At 38.5% G+C, this 17,238-nt stretch overlaps 1 protein-coding gene across 1 annotated transcript; it reads left to right on the forward strand.

The window, feature by feature from the left end:
* The first annotated feature begins 4,221 nt into the window (after positions 1–4,221).
* On the forward strand, positions 4,222–14,811 carry LOC122652722 (protein NCA1). Its single transcript, XM_043846546.1, has 7 exons — positions 4,222–4,526; positions 4,640–4,871; positions 5,539–5,684; positions 11,548–11,635; positions 11,756–11,902; positions 14,255–14,404; positions 14,490–14,811. The coding sequence occupies exons 1-7, from the start codon at positions 4,234–4,236 to the stop codon at positions 14,553–14,555; spliced, it is 1,122 nt and encodes a 373-aa protein (XP_043702481.1). The 5' UTR covers positions 4,222–4,233; the 3' UTR covers positions 14,556–14,811.
* Positions 14,812–17,238: the final 2,427 nt, after the last annotated feature.

Consider the following 17,238-nt stretch of genomic DNA (forward strand, 5'->3'; position numbering starts at 1 on the left):
CATTAGATTCTGATCTATTTGTATGGATTATCTCCTATATGATTTTGGGTTATCTCCTGTGCGATTTTGAAATTCAATTCGGATTCGGGACAATATGGGCCATAGACCGGGTATGGATATCTTTAATCTAAGTTCAGGTTTTAAGAGATGATAGAATCAATATGGGTTACATGTACGATCCAAGCCCATTCCATTATTTTGATCAACCCTCAAATGAGGCTTAATGGATTCAATTTCAAGTAATCCAGAATCTGGAATTAACCTTTTGAATCAACTCAAGCCCATTTAAAATCCATCATTCGGTAGAAATTAATTTTGAATCCATGACTCAGACTTATCATGGATTTTGGACCGTAAGCCCGTCTCTAGATCCATCATAAGCCCACTTCTAAATCCATGATACTTATGCAATCCATATAGTTCATTATTTGGACTTCAAGCCCACCAGATCTGTATGAATAACATGAGAATAATTAAGATCCAGCCAATTCTTTTATGGGATCCGTCATATTTAGTCCTATTAAGAGGTCCATATAGGGGACCAACCCTTAAAACCTTTTTTTGTACTTTTGGTTGGTGCCTTAAGCCCACTTTATTCTGATCAATGTGGATCAATTTCAAATTAGGATCTGATTAGGCCCATCCGAAATTCTATGATCCATAAAGAAGAATAATTCCTAAACCCTATCATAGTTGAGGCCCAGTCGGGCCCATCATTTGGGGATCACCCTTCATCAGTGCGGTCCATTTTAAATAAAACTTTTGCTTTGATATCTTTTTTCTCTTTTATTTTCTTCTTATTTTCTAAAATCCTTTTATCTTTGATTTCAAAAATATTTTCTTTTGCCATAGACAAGTGGTTTAGATCTAATCGTAGTCTTTAACCCAAGTCACTTGGCATACAATAACCGGCCCTAGGAAACCGTTTCTAATCGATTGCATCTTGAGTTAGTTCGTCGGACCTTGGGATCCCATATCCCTAAGACATGCATTTGGGTTTTCAATCAAAACCCACAGTCAGTATATCATCCGAGTCCCTACCCAATCATTTGGCTTTTGTATAAAGCCTATCAATTTGGGTTCGAATCTGAACTCAATTAGGTCTTTATTTCTTCACAAGCCTCCCCCTAAGCTTCCTCCCTAAAGCATATCATTCGGTGTCGGTCCGTGTGACGAACTATACATGAGTCGTTTTCTTGCATATTGAAACACTCTATATCGGCTAGTCCGGTATATGGGTATCCCTAGGGCCGTACATTCCCAACTTGTCAATACAAGTTGGGATTCCTATCTTCAGATATTTTATCTAAATTTTTTAGTTTCATTGACTCTTTTTGAGTCTGCATCCAAAATAAATTAATAGGTCAAAATGGTAATATCTCACGGAACCCTGGGGAATATAGGAGAAAGAAGGGGTAATTATGGAAATTGGAAGAATAAAATAAACTCACAATTTGAGGTTGTCTTCAACCTCATGATGGGAGAAGAACACAGTCCAGCAGTAACCCATGTCCACCCTGATTGAAAGAACTCCTTCAAAACAAATCTATTTGGTGTGAAATTTCAGGGATGACCGGATGAGTTTGTAGTTCAGGAACCTCACACCCACACCCAATAGAAGGGAATCACCAACTAAACAGGGAGTATTCAGTTCTGAATCAGACCTGGCGGTAGAAGCAGGACCAGATTTGATCTCAGTCAAGTGGGTCTCATAAGGAAGGTACTAAACAGCTTTTAACAAGAAGGGGGCCCCCACGGGGACGGGAAAAAGAAAACAATAGTACATACAAGAGAGAACGCTTATGGGGGGGGGGGGGAAGGGAAGAGGGGAGGCCCCATGATACAACAATATGCTTGTTCCTTGGGTAGGAAATGCAACTAGGAGAGGTCCTAGGAATTTTTCTGATGACATCAAAAAAGATCAAGTGGGTCTCATAAGGAAGGTCCTATTAACAAGGTCCCCCCCCCCCCCCCACGGGGACAGGGAAAAGAAAACAATACTACATACAAGAAAAAACCCTTATAGGGGGGGGGGAAGGGAAGAGGGGAGGCCCCATGATACAACAATATGCTTGTTCTTTGGGTAGGGAATGCAACTAGGAGAAGTCTTAGGAATTTTTTTGATGACATCAAAACAGATGGAATCCCAAAGCTGATGAAGAGGTCTTGAGTTGGAGGTCCATCTTCTTATATTGTGCTCCATTCAAATAGAAGAGATGGACGCACCAAAAGCAAGTTTCCCAACTAAATCACAGATAGTATTTCATGCAAAAGACATATCCACCCATATCCACTCTCTGTTGAAGGGGAGAATTCTTCGTCTTCTAGGCCAGCAACGGTCTAAAACTCCTGCCCAAACTGAAGAGGAGAATGGGCATTCGAAGAAGAGTTGGTTGACGTCTTCTGGGGTGTTCTGGCAAAGGCAGCAGGGAGGATCAACTGGAATGTGCCAGTGTAGAAGGAAAGATTGTGTAGGAAGACAGTTGGAGAGAGCTCGCCACACACAAATGCTGTGACAAGGGGTGTAACCTTTAAACCAAATGATCTTTCTCCAAGGAGAAGTTGTCCCCCATGATCTGATGAGGTCCCAAGCAGCTTAGCACTAAATAATCCTGAAGAAGATGGAGTCCGGCTGACTATATCTCCTGCTCCTGTCGGTTTCTAGAGATGGAGGGGAGAGCATTCCAAATATTGGATAGGAGAGCGGAGGGGAGGGGGATCCAACTATTCTGGTCAATGATGTCCGAAACTAAAGAGTGGTTGTGGAGACCCAATCTGTGTATCTCTCTGTAGCCAATAATAGGAAGGAGGATTCCCAACGGATTCCAGTGGTCTATCCAAACTTTAGTGGAAGCCCCATCATCTATCTGGCGTTAAATAGCCTCCATGGCTAAAGACCTGAGATATAGGATTTTTCTCCAAACCCAAGAGGCATTGGAGGTTGTGGGGACCAACCATATGGAGTCGTTTTTAAGCAGCCCTGCATATATCCAATCGACCGACCCATATACTATTTTTATGCCCACTGCTGGGCTTATTAATTAGGCTTGTTACAATGAAACCCAAGAATACAAAAGGTGCACCTATAATATAATTACCCAAAGCTTGTGTTCAACCCATTGGACTGCCACCAACACGTTGTGGTGTGCCTCTCAAGCTTGGGCCTAGGCCTCCATATGGGACGATATTTATCCAATCAGTCCAATGAAACTGCATCAAAACTATTTCAGACCACCATCTAACTTTTTCCCAAAACATCAAACACTTAAAATTCCCCAAAGTTATTATCTTCTATGCCTTGAACCTTGGCTAATTATTTTTTTGTGGTATTCTTATCTTCTATTTATTATTATTAGGGAAAATTTCCTCTTCATGGTCCCATGTTGATAAACTTATCTTAGTGGTCCACCTAACACAATGGCAAAATGATGTGCCAATCCGGACCATTGGATAGACTGGACAGTTTGGATAGGCCACTTGTCATATGTCAGATTGATATTGAACCATATACCCCATGTGTATTGGCATGTATCTCCATGTATGTCCATGCAAAATGGTACTTCAACCGCTACTTTGCATTCTCCTATGGTCATGTAGTTTCAAAGCTCTAGTATGCCACTTGGCAAACTCTGTTTGGGCTGAAACTTGACATTGATCAGGTTTACCTGTCCACAAAATTGGGGCCCTTGCATATTGTTGGGTCCCGATCAGATAAGCTTATCTCATTGGGTTGATCAGATGTACTTTGCCTTTATAATTATTATTATTTATTTCTCCACTATCACTTACTGTACCATGTGTGAGGTGAGAGAAATTACTCTATTTTAGATGTAGGAATTGATATACTGTCTTTGATTTTTTTTCCTTTCCAAATTTGGAAAATTTCTAATAGCCAAATGCTTGTTTTATCCTTTAAAAAAGCTTTTTACTGTAATTCCTTGATTGAAATCCTATTCAAGATTCCAATCATTCTTTACCATATTGGGTTAACCTCAATATATTAAGAGTTGAATAAAATTGGATGAAGGACAAAACATCCCCTTATGCAATTTGGGGGGAGGTGATTAACCCTAGCCCTGTATGCATTTGCTACAGTGTTTGAGCTGAATTTGCCCCCCTTTTTTGTATCTAACATTATTTTAAGTTTGAAATCCCCCCTCTTTTGTATGCCTTGTCACTTACTACAAAGGTTTTTGAATATTTCTTTAAAAACCTCAAAGTAACTTTTCTGAAATGTTCTTCAACAGGAATTTCTTGGTCAAGATGACTTCTGTTTGCCCATTCACTAAAGCCGCACGCCCAGATGATACCTGTCCAAGGAATTCTGGGGAAAGCCATAACAGACACCAGACAGAGCATGGAAGCAAGGTTAACAAGGAGTCTGATGATTCCACTATTGTGCCTCCCAAGTGCCCATTTGGATATGATTCTCAGACATTTAAGTTGGGCCCTCTCAGCTGCATTATTTGCCAAGCCCTTCTCTTTGAAAGTAGCAAATGTGTTCCTTGTTCTCATAAGTATTGCAAGTAAGCAGTACAATGATGAGTCTACTATTTTGGTCTATTTTTTTCACGTACTTTTTCAGAACATTTCTGCTATTTAATTTTTACGCCCTCCTATTTTTTTTTCTTTCATGCAGAGCATGTATATCATGCTTTAAGGACTGTCCAATCTGTGGTGCTGACATAGAGAAGATTGAACCTGACATGGATCTTCAAGATGTAGTTGATCGCTTCATTGATGGTCATGCTAGAATCAAGAAGCCACAGTTGAAGACAGATGTAAAAGATGAAGGAAATCAAAATAGAACTGTGTTATATGAGGATGTATCTTTGGAGAGGGGTGCTTTCTTGGTTCAACAAGCTATGAGGGTGAGTTTAGTTTTTACCTTGATGGTATAACAAATATGGATTTCTCATTCTTCTCATAGAAATATAAGTGAAACAGCTTGCTTCCATTTGAACTAATTACAGAAGTGATGTAGTCAGAACTAGACACAGCCTATGATGAGTTTAAACGGGTTATGATAATGGTTATATTCCTTCTAACACAGCAGTGGTGTTCAAATACTTTTATGTTAAATATAATAATGTTTAGTAATTGATGTTACATGTGCTGACTATAGAAGTAAAGAATACGGATGACATTTGTACACTAGTTGGTTGACAAGTCCATCTTGTAACTTGACTCAAGTTGTAGCTTTCCTGATTCATGACATAATGACTTGGTGACTACTTCAAAACACATAGTTGGTTTGCTAGAGGGTACTTGCTTGTCACTTTGGCAACCATAGTCTAATATGCTAATGGGCTGATATGATAGGCTTAGAGCTGAACTTGTCACAGCTAATAGCAGGCCAATATATAGTCCATTGGAAGCATAATGGCTCAAATCAATTGCGCTTTCATGGCAGCATGACCCCTGCATTACGAAAGCATGTAACTGGCTAAATTAATTTCATTAATCTTTTCAAGAAAAATTCTCTTTTAGATCTTTCTGCTGGGCTATGCAAATTAAATCATGGCTGTTCATGTCTAGGCATTTAGGGCGCAGAATATAGAAAGTGCCAAATCAAGACTAAACATGTGTGCAGAGGACATCAGAGAGCAGTTAGAAAGATTGGGTAACACCTCAGAGCTGTGTTCACAATTAGGTGCAGTTCTTGGGATGCTTGGCGACTGCTGGTATTACTTTTCTGTTCTTTTGGTTTATTTCTTCATTGTAATTCTTTCTTCCTTTATTAGGTTTAAATAGTTTAATTACATCCTTAACTTCTACATGGAAATGTGATTAAGTTATGTATGCTAGAAATACTAACATGTATCTTTTTTGCATAATTAATATTTGTGAAATAAATTGAGCTGCATGCTGCAGACTTCCTACTTTTAGGTCGTTTTTGTATTACTGACGAAATCATTGTATATCTTAATGATTTTCCTTCTAAGCTAGCTAAAAGTTTTTTGGTTGAATAAAAAATTCATTTCCAAAGAAGAGAAATACCAGGAATCTCCCAGAAAAGAGGGGGAAGAAGAGAACAATGCAACTGACAAAGAACTGCCTTTACATTGGGGGGTGGCTTTGGCTTCTAAAATAGAAGGGGAAAGACCCCAAGAATCTACAATAAGCTTATTTCTAGGGGTATCAGCACATCGGGCAGGGGACCCAAAAAGCTTTGATTTGACATCGAAGAGCATGGAATTCCAAATCTGTTGAACAAATCTAGACTTAGAGGTACAGCTTCTGAGGTTACGCTCAAGCCAGATATGGAAGATGCAAGCACCAAAAGCTAATTTCCCCACTGTGTCACAGCAGGATTTCCCAGCGAAAGACATGTTCACCCAGATCCATTCTTTGTCAAAGGGCAGAATTCTTCTTCTCCTATGTCAACATTAGGCCGGTAGACCAGTCCAAACTATAGAAGGGAAGAGGCAGTTGAAGAAGTGATCCATATCTTCAGAGGCAGTCCATTATAGTAGCATTGGGGAGGGATTGGAATCTGCTGACAGATAAGGAAGTACCGCATGGGGAGGCAGCGGGAGAAAACCCTCCAGGCAGTGAAGCTGTGACTCTTGAGCCAAACCAAATTGCTTCAGCCTTTAATGCAACCATGAGCCCTGATGAGGTCCCAACCCGACTTCGCGCTGAAGAGACCCGATGGGGTAGCAGACCAAGGGACAATATCACCATTCACCACTACCAAGGATGCTAGGCTGAGTACTCCAGATGGCAGTCAAATGGGAGAAGGGGGGAGGCCAACTATCCTACCATAAAATACCTGAAATTGTCCAATCTGCTATAATCGGAACCATAAATACATCTATCTCCGACTGAGTGAAGAAGAACCCCATGCGGGTGCCAGAGGAGGAGCCAAAATCTAGTGGAAGATCTGTCAATCCGTCATCAATATGAGATTTAATAATCCCATAAGCAAGAGGTCTGAGTTTATGGGTATGGTTCTAACAAGCCTATTTTGAAGACAAGGGTTGAGATATAGTGCTTCACGTGCAAGTGGTACCAGTATTTTTCTCTTCAGTGCCCTAACTATTTGGTAGCTTTTGCCGACAAGGATACTCTCATAGCCACTCCTTTGGAAGAGCAATTAAGAACAAAACAGTTTATTTGGAGGCAGAGCGTGAGCCTAGTGAAGGCGGCGGTAGTGACAGTGATAGAGAACAACCTTGCTATGCTCTTCATTCTCTTTCGTCACTAGCGACTTTTTTCAGACTGGGGATGAAGTGCACCGACCCTTTGTGTACCATGGTGATTGACGGAGGAAGTTGTACCCATGTCGTTTTTAAAGACGCGGTTCGCAAGCTTGGGCTGATGACAGAGCCACATCCCAACCTCTACAAGGTTGTTTGGGTGAACACCACCAATTTCAAAATCCGTGATAGGTGTTTGGTCACATATTCCATTGGTGGGTTAATAGATATCTTTGCAGTGACATTTTACCTTTGAAGGTTTGTTACATTTTCCTTGGGTGATGACCGTGGCTATTTGACAAAAAGGTGCAGTATTGTGCGTATAAGAATACCTATTCTTTCAAGCACGGCGGCTAGAGATGGATCTTCCTGCTGCAGACCTCCTAGCACTTAAGTTCAGGGGACAATGGGGTTGTTTATTCTCCATTTAATTGAATTGGATGGCATCCTTTGTCTTCATCTGAACTCGACAGGTTTCAGAGGGGAAGAATTGATGCAGTAATATTATTGTGGCTGGACTTAAATGACCCGATCTGGAAACTCAAACCGAGTAGAAGCATATCCAAACTTGGATTTTGGTCCAGCAGGAGTATATAGGAATTTAATTTTTGTTTGGGTCATTCTTTTGATCTTATATTTTATGGGAGATAGAGATGAACAAAATTGAATGATGCATTGAGTTTGTTTTCGTTATTCAGTGTTTCCTGCTTGGCCTGGTTACCAGAGCCGCTCGAGTGCTCCTAGTTCCTTTTCTCCCTCCTTGACCTCTTCTTTCTCAGATCGGATATTCTTCATTCTTCCTTTATTTCTTTTGTTATTCTTACATCCCCAACCTCTTCTGTTTTCTTATTATTTGTTTTATTACTTTTTCATGTGAAAGGATATTTTTATCACATTCCCTGCTGCTCAATCTGTTGGATCTGAGGTTGAGGTTGTGGACGAAGGTTTCCCTCCTATAGGCAACCCAACCCCTGGAATTTTATCACCAACGAATGTTCCTACCATGAGATTTAAATTTGTGACCAGTTCGGGCTCTACTGTTTCCCCTAGAATCAGTTTCAGCGATTAAAATTTATTCCCTTACTGGTTAGTTTGAGTGCTGGTCAAGTAGATTCAGTAGCCCATCAGGTTAATGACCATCACCAAAAATTTCAGACCCATAGGCGCCCTTTCAGGTTAGGTTTTCCATCTGAAATTGAGTTGGCTTACTGCTCGCTTTGTTTCAATCGGGAGGTTGAAGATAGTCTATTTTCCTATTTACACTTGAGTACAGCTTCTTATAAAATCACTCAAAGCCCTCTATTTATGAATGGGTTTTATTTCATACCCATTCTTACTTAAATTTCCAGAAAAGCCCTCTTAAAAAATTCTTAACAATTTGGTCCAGTTCCTGTTTTCCTCTTCCAAAAGGGTCCTAAACTGTTCGAAATATTTACAGAATTGCCATTGCTTCCTTAAGTTTATCACTTGGGTGCGTCCATAGTGACCCAAAAGCAGGGTTTTTGTTACTCGGGATTGCATTACGTAGGTATTTATCCCTGAACTTTTGTTTCATCTTCCCATGTGGTAGGGTTAGTACACTGAGTATGAAGACGTTACTTGTGTGTTCACTATTCTTTGGCACAACCAGTAAGTTTGGCCTGAGCAAATTTCAGCTTCCTTCCTTCCGTCAGATCGTACCAATTATAAGTCATTGAGAAAGACCAGCCAATCACTGAGCACCTGGGGGTCTAGCTTCCTAATGTAATCTTTGACTTCCAACTTGACCTTTGAATCATTTATCCTCCCAGTATAATTCTTAGCTTCAACAGTTGTTCAAAGCATCTTCTAGAAAAATCTTCTGTGGGGGTGGTCTAAAGCAGCTCTTCCTAACGCTTTAGAGTTATTATTAGCCGCTCGATGTGAAGGTTGTCCTTCTCTAGGAAATAGGAATGTCAAGTTTATCAGATTTCAGAGCCATAGTTAAAAATCTAACCGAAATTTCAGATATTTTGGTGGGTCCGAGATGAGACTGGAGGTCGAAATGAAAAAATAGTTTAAAAAATGCACTGTTTCGTCGAAATTTTGGTCATTTCGGCATTTTGCAACCCAAAATGCCCAATCAGAACTCATACAAAAAATACAATGTTTCGCCGAAATTTCGGTATCTCGGAAATTTCGGTCTGGCTGAAATGGCCTTCTGAGACAAGATTAGTACTATGCTTGGAGCATTAAAAGGAGCATTAAAAACAGCCTCACTTCTTTGCTGTTTCAGAACAAGATATGAAGGAAACTTGTAACTCAAAGCAGGATAATCAGAATAGTCCAAATTCCAGTTGAATGGTCTATTCTGCTGGTAGAACAGACCTGCAGAATCTAAACTGTTTTTCATAACAGAATAGGTAGTTTTAGCAGTCCTAGTGCTATTAGGATTCAGGTAGCAGAACTAGAACTGAAGTAATTGACCAGAAAGTTCAGAAACTCAGTGTGTTTAATATCACAATTTACTGTCTGCAATCTGAGCACAAAGTAAGTAGAATATCTCAGGAACTTCCAACCAGCAATTGAACAGAATAAACTAGGAATAGAGAAGCCAAAAGGTATAGGAATTGAGAGCATCTGACTTATGTTCTTGTTGGGAAGAAAGGTAGATTAAAGAGATGTAGGTTAGGAATCTACCTAAGCCCCATTTGGAATCCACCAAGCATTCTATTGAATCCAAACCACCAACCATTGAATCCACACAACAGAAAATTTCAGAAAAAAATGAATTGATATATTTCATAAATTTGTGTAAGGTCATAGGCCACTACATCTATGTATAGTATTATAAATTGACTCTTTAATACTCCTAAACTGATTTGGAATTCAAACTACGATTTGGAATAGTAAAAAAAGGCTAGTATTGACACTCGTACTCAAACTAGGATTAAAAACAGAACATAGACTTAGAATGTAATATTGGACTCAACTGACTAATGATTCTAGGACTTGACTTAGTGAACTTCTAACATAAAAAAGAGACAACTAATCCTACTTGACAAATCTCGTAGTCCTGGCTCCTACCCTTATTTTAGGCCTATCAAAGTGGCCTATTACGACAAAAACCCTTGGACCAAGGGTCCAACACACATGTAATCCAACTACAACCATACTTATATCACTGTTGGTGTTGTCACCGTCGTGATTGTTGTTGGTGGAGGCTGTTGCCATTGTGGCCATCCGAGCTGCACAATTGCTGACTTGCTGCAATACTTGTAGCCAAAGTTCTAGCAGAGAGGGATTGAGAATAGAAGAGGAAAGATGGGTTAAGGAGAAAAAGAATGTGGTTAAATGACAGTTTTACCCCCATGATTTGTTGTTTGATTATGCTATAGGGTTATGTGCATATTGGTATGATAATTACTCTTAATTATACTAATATTATGCCATCAATATAAACTATTTTAAAGCTTTACATATTTGTCAAGGGGTTGCGTAGCTGCCTAGGCATCCAGGCTCTTTCTTGGGTCTAAGACAACAACACGCCTTGTTGATATTTCACGGGTTTATGTTGATTTATATTGATTGCTTTGTTTTTTGACGAATATGCGTATATCATATGCTTTATTTATTATATGTTGGGTTTTCTAATATTAGGCTATTGCTAACATAATAGCATATTGCATTAATATGGCTTCTATGTTGCATATAAACATAATTATATTAACTTATCATTGCTATATTACTTATTAATGCACGCCTACGGCGCTTAGGCAGGTGCCTTGTCGCCTAAGCATCCCTCCAATGCCTTTGGTCGCCTAGTCTCCTTGACAACTGTGAGTTTTACACATGTTTATATGCATGCCATTAACCTTTGACATAATAGAGTAAAAATAAAAAAAATGAAATGAAAATGACTTTGTGTCCTGTTGGGGCTCATCCAGTTAAAAAAAGCTTCAACTTCTAAAATATCATGGTAGATTTAGCTTTTCAGTGGTAGAATATTCTAAATCTGGCTGTCTTCTGCTTATCCACTTATAGGTGCTGGATTGGGTGTCTACTAGATCAAATAGTCTGTAGTATATGGCTGATGCTGACTGATATTGTGCAATTTCTATGAATCTTTCTTGAATTTATCTCACTGATCAAGCATTGGAAATTATTTTTCCTTGACCACATGTTACACATCCATTGTCAAGCATGCAAAAGTACATATACAACGGCAAACATAGGTTTTCTGGCCCCCTATAAACACAGTATAAGGAAGAACCCACATTATCGAGGAGAAATTTCATTACTATATGTTTTCTTTATGTTTCGTTAATGGTTCATTGATATTCATTGAGTTTAAACTTTGAAAGCTGAATTCATAGTTTCATTGCAGTCGAGCGATGGGAGATGCTGCGTCTGCAATTAATTATTTTGAAGAGAGTGTTGATTTCCTTTCAAAGATTTCAATGGATGACTTGGAGGTTATTGCATGTTTACTTTACTCGGAGTTTTTTAATTTTAAATCAGTTTTGAATCATTTGCTAAAGTTGTTCAACCATGATGATGTAAATACTGGCTCTTTTTGACATGTTTCTTTTCAGGTGACACACACAGTCTCTGTTTCCCTTAATAAAATTGGTGACCTTAAATACTATGATGGAGATCTGCAAGGTGCAAGATCTTATTACTATCGATCTTTGGATGTTCGGCGTACTGCTATCAAGGATCGTTCGGATGCCTCTTCCCAGGTTAGCAACCTTTTTGGCATAGCACTTCTCAGTTCATCCTTTTCTCATTGAACTATAGTATTTTATTGGTGACACTGTCGAATGATATTTATGCACGTTGAGGATAACATGGGTTAGATCATTGGTTGGGGTCCTTGATTTTTTCTTGTTCGTTGCACTTCATTTACATGCTGCCCAAAGTTTCCAATTCCTAAATTTAGAGTTTTTTCACCAAATGAAGTCTGGAAAATTTTATGTAAATGCTTGGAATCATGTTTTTTCCTTGGAGTTTTTATGGTAAACTTAAGGGATTTTGTTTGGTGTAAATTAACATATATGAATTATTGAAATTATAACGATACCATCCAACATGATTTTATGATTTGGAAATCTAGTTTCCTGAGCACTATGGTGCAGGTTCAAATGGATTTTCAATGGGCTTCTCTGAAAAACATTAGGTAATAATAGAATGATTTGATTAAAATATTTGATGAATTCATGGATAAAAGTGAATTGCGAAAGTGCTGAGAAAAGTTTGTATGGATTTGGGTTGACAAGTAATGTGGCTTTGGATAGAGTTGAATAGCGAAAACATGATCCATATAGCAGACCCCCTTTGGTTGGGAAAAGGTGTAGTTGCATTTTTTGATGGATTCTTCGATAATGTTGTCATAAACAGTGGGGTAACTCAGAATTTATAGCTCCATTCCAAAGAAAGCTGGTTCCTCCTTGCCTAATGACTTCAAGCCAACCCCCCTTTTTGTGTGATTGTGTGTATATTCTTTTTGACCAGCAGTGGGAGGATTTTATTGTTTAGGAAAAGAGATCAGTGAGTAAGCTCCTACTACAAGAACTGGTAGTTATGGTAAGGAGCACAGCTGGTGGTTGCAACCATTACACGTTGGCTATAGAAATAGATAAGGGCACCATCTACCAGATTGAGCTTCCTTAACTGCTTGTTGTGACTTCATAAATTAATGGTTCAGAAATGAATTAAGAGCTTGAATATCACGAGGATACTAGAAATATCCCATTCTGAAGTAGAAGAAGATGTTTCAGAACCTGGATACAGAAGCACAATCTGAAATTTTACAAACTTTATATAGTTCTAGAAAGAATCTAGAAGCAAAAATCTACAATTATAACAGGATCAATAGAAAATGAGTAGGAATAATATGTGAACAGATTAGATGTATAATAGGACAATATAAATATTGCAGAACTTAGAACTCTGGTCAATTAAACAGTTTAATCATCCCTATAAATTGAACTAAAAATCTTGAAAATCAGATTAGCTCTAATAGATGATTTCCAGACTGCTAATATTTCAAGCTGACTTCAGATTGAGAAATCAAGGTAGATTTGATGATCAGATCTCAGAAATTGGTTAAGTATGATGTAAACAGAATTCAAAGGCAGATTTGAAGACTGGAAACAATGTTTCAGCAGATTAATGAGATAGGCATTCAGTATAGAAGAGAAGTAGAAGATATTATAGAATTAAGATGAGGAGGAGAACAAGAAGAAGAATTAAGGAGAAATAGCACCTGAACACAATGAAGATCAGAACTGTAAGAAGTATAGAAGAAGAAAGTAGATGGCCAGAAGAAGAGCCATGACCCACATTTGCACAACGCGATGGTGCCAAAACTCTTTAAAACCTCAATTTCTATTACTCGGAAAGTAATCGATGGGAGGTATGTATAAATATATATATATAGTCTCAAAATTCATAAGCAGGCTCATAAAGGACATCTATTCACTCACACCGAATTAACGTAATAAACTCAGAAGGCAAAACAGAATTCTATACTAGCTAATAAGTATCGTAATCTAACTCAAAGTCAAGGCCTGTAGAACTCATCCATGGCCCAAAATAAAGTCTTCTTAGGCTCAATTGAGCAGTTGTGACTGCATCATGGACTCAAACTCATGGCTACCAATAACACTCGTCAGCATTCCTCAGCTTCTGCCATTAATGAAAATGATCAGTCATGAAATTAGAGGCCTTTTCCATGAAGGACTGAGTTAACTCAGTTACAATACTGAATGATATATGTTCAGCAAAGAGCATATCTCTGGCTTATTTTATCCAATCCTGGTTATTGCCATTGATTCTTGTAAAATTCCAGTAGCATATTTCCCCTTGTAATTATTTTTTTTTCAAAAAAGAGGTCGGGAAGCCATAGGTGTCCATGTTGGCGAGACTTTGAAACTTCTGTATGTGTCCCTGATTAAACTCCCTTTCATTTATGAATGTCCCTTTTCTTTTTGATCTTAGATTTATTACACTTTGTATCTCCCTCCTGTCCCCTGCACCCACACCAACACATGAATTCTAGATTTTAATGCTATCTGTTCTTTTGAGTTTAGATTTTGGATGTGGCTATTTCTCTCGCCAAAGTTGCTGATGTAGACAGGAATCTTGGAAATGAGGACTTGGCTATAAATGGATTTGACGAAGCCATAAAATGTTTGAAGTCTTTGACACTGGATTCTAATCAGACTGCACTTGACAAACGGGTAGAAATGCCCCCATCAACTCTGCAGGTTGTGTTTATCTACACTTTGATCTTTTATTCAAACATTTTCTTGTTTGCTTGTGCAGAGGCTTTCAGTGCTCGAGTTTGTTCAAAACCAGTTAGCAGAGAATACTTCCACTACTTCAGTTTGAGGTCTCCCTGTTTCCCCTTTTGGAACTTAAAAAGTTGTCATATTTCGTCTACAATTGTCTCATTCGGAAGCTCGTGTCAAGTAATCATGCTACTGGTTCAACTGCATTCTACTCACAGTTTGTTGTTCCAAATACACAGTTGATTAAACATGGCCTACTTCATAACTCTCTAAGACCAAAAAATGTATATGCTTTGTATAGTGAATAAATTACTAGATTAGTTCAACTAATATTGGCATATTTGCTATAGTAGAATGAGATTTTATCTTCCAATAGGAACATAATAATAGATTTTTTAAGCTGATGCTTAAAAAGTTATCTAAAACTATTCCTACATCTTACCTTTTTTTTCCCGTGGTTAAGAAAATGTTTATAAACAGTTTTCACTACCCAATTTTGCAATGAGCCCAAGTAACTAGTAAGATGCATACTATCATTTTCAGGTGTTATAACTGTCTTGTTTGAATTGAGATGAGGTGGGTTGAGGCCTACCTTGGTACACACTAATGGATTGGAGTTTGGCATAGCTTGGAATGGATTAGACATGTGCTTAATAAGGAGGAGAACTAGGGTTATTGTAGTAGTAAAATAATGCACTAGTTGAATGTGACCTTGCAAAATTAATAGAAATTTGTAGTTCTGTAGGGATGACACCTTAAACTCGAAAATCCCCTTTCCTTGGTTGGCTGATCAAAACCTATCCCAAGGGCAGGATTTGCCTATGTTATAATACAGAACATCATAAGACTGAAAGAAAAAGTAAATTTTGATCATTCTTTGGAATCCATCTCCAAGGTAATCCATGTTGCCTTGGAAATGAAGGCTTTGCCCCATGGGGTTTTTCGCCTTTTCATGGGGGCAAAGTGGTTAAGCGGTTACTATGTCTAGGCGTGGCTTGCGTGACTGGTTAGCGTTCCTAAACCCTAAAATTAAATACATAAACCACAACATTTGCAGCCCAACAATAGACAAACATAATACACAACTTTATCAAGTGATTTAAGTGCAAGTGAAGGCTCTACAAGAGGGGAAGTACACTTGCAAGTGAAAGGCCCATCAGAAAAACACCATTAGACCTGAATAGACCTGAATCTCAAAGACCAATGCCTTTCATCTGGCCCTCCAGAATCCATGCAGGAATCTGGGTGTATATAACATATTGATTCAACCTTCATTGTGATAAATTATAATCCATCCCCGCCCATCTCAAACTCTCCACTATAGCTAGCGATGTAAATGGATAGTCAAAAATCTTTATTCGTTTAGAGGAATCAATATTCAAAAAATTGAATTGTGAAAAGCTAATCAGATGTGCACACATGAAGGTGTTTATTGATGTCCAATTCAGGGGAAATGGTATTACATTATTGTCGGCTAGTTAATAGAGAAAGAGAGAGATCAACAATGGTATTCGCATATGCAGAACGGGAAGCTTCCCGGGGGTGTTTTGCAAGAATTCTTGGCAAGAGGACCTCGTGCCATCTTACATTTGGAGGCACAATCACTGCGACAATCACGCCAAATTTGGATACATGTACCTACTGCATTCACCTTCATCACCTCCGCTGCTGCTTTCAATTCAGAACCCAAAAAAAGAAAAAAAACAGAAAATTTGAGCCACCACGCATAAATCAAAATAACAGAGAAGGGGGGGGGGGGGGGGGAGGGTGGTGGTGGTGTAGGGGTTATCTAATGAAACTAAGGCATACTTGTGATGTTAGGGATAGTAGAAAACCTGAGATGAAGAGGACGAAAAGAAAGATATGGAATATCAGAGAAGGCGGCTTCTTGGCCATCTCTTTAGTCTTTACTTCCTCTTGGTTTAATTTTTTCTTTTTTTGGTGATCTTCTTTCTCTTGGGCTGATCCTTGATGCTAGCTGGGGTTTATTTATAAACACATCAACGAATGCAATTAATTGTCTGGCTACCATTAATAATACCATGTTTTTAGGAAAGATACTTGGTGTCTTCTTCATGGAAATTTCTAGGGTGTTTTCTTCGTCTGTTTAAACTTTCCTTTAAGTGCAGAAAAATATTTTCTTTTGAGGTCCTATATATCTTCCCTTATTTATTTATTTTTTGGTAAATAATATCTTCCCTTATTTGCAACAAATGAAAGGAACATTCAACTTTAAATTCTACAATCTTAAATCATAAAGTAAAAAACGAGAGGGTTAGAATATGCAAACCACACCAATTAATGTTCTGAAAAAGATATAATTCATGTGGAGACCACCTTTTTAAAATAGATCACTCTAAAAGAAATACGTGTGTGGGATCCTCACCTTTTGTGAGAAGCGGATCTTTTGCCCATGCAGAAAGTGGTATTCATTTTAGTAAAAATGTTCCTGCTGCAACACGGGTGATGTTATCCTCAGTTATTGGGATTAAGGAAATGACCAAGGAGTCTGTGTATCTTGGGACTAAACTCTTCCATAGGAAGTCAAAATCTAGAGAGCTGCAGTGTGTAATCTTGCGATTACAAGCTAAATTGTCCTCTTGGAAAACCATCTCCCTTTCCTTTGCTGGACGGGGTGTTCTTATTAAATCGGTATTGGCTTCTATCCCTGCATATCTAATGCAATGTTTTCGTTTCCCGGCCTAGGTTTGTCACAAAATTGACTCTTTATTTCTTCAATTCTGGCTGGGAAATTATAAGGATAGGAAGAAACCTTCCTTAAT

The sequence above is a fragment of the Telopea speciosissima genome, chromosome 2 (genome assembly GCF_018873765.1).
Source record: "Telopea speciosissima isolate NSW1024214 ecotype Mountain lineage chromosome 2, Tspe_v1, whole genome shotgun sequence".
Lineage (NCBI taxonomy): Eukaryota > Viridiplantae > Streptophyta > Magnoliopsida > Proteales > Proteaceae > Telopea > Telopea speciosissima.

Excerpts from the sequence above, each read along its gene's own strand:
- LOC122652722 (XM_043846546.1), top strand. The coding sequence starts at position 4,234 with ATGTTCTTCAACAGGAATTTCTTGGTCAAGATGACTTCTGTTTGCCCA. Across the intron at positions 11,636-11,755 it reads TTTCAATGGATGACTTGGAG|GTGACACACACAGTCTCTGT; the intron begins GTTATTGCATGT and ends GTTTCTTTTCAG. Across the intron at positions 14,405-14,489 it reads AGACTGCACTTGACAAACGG|AGGCTTTCAGTGCTCGAGTT; the intron begins GTAGAAATGCCC and ends TTGCTTGTGCAG.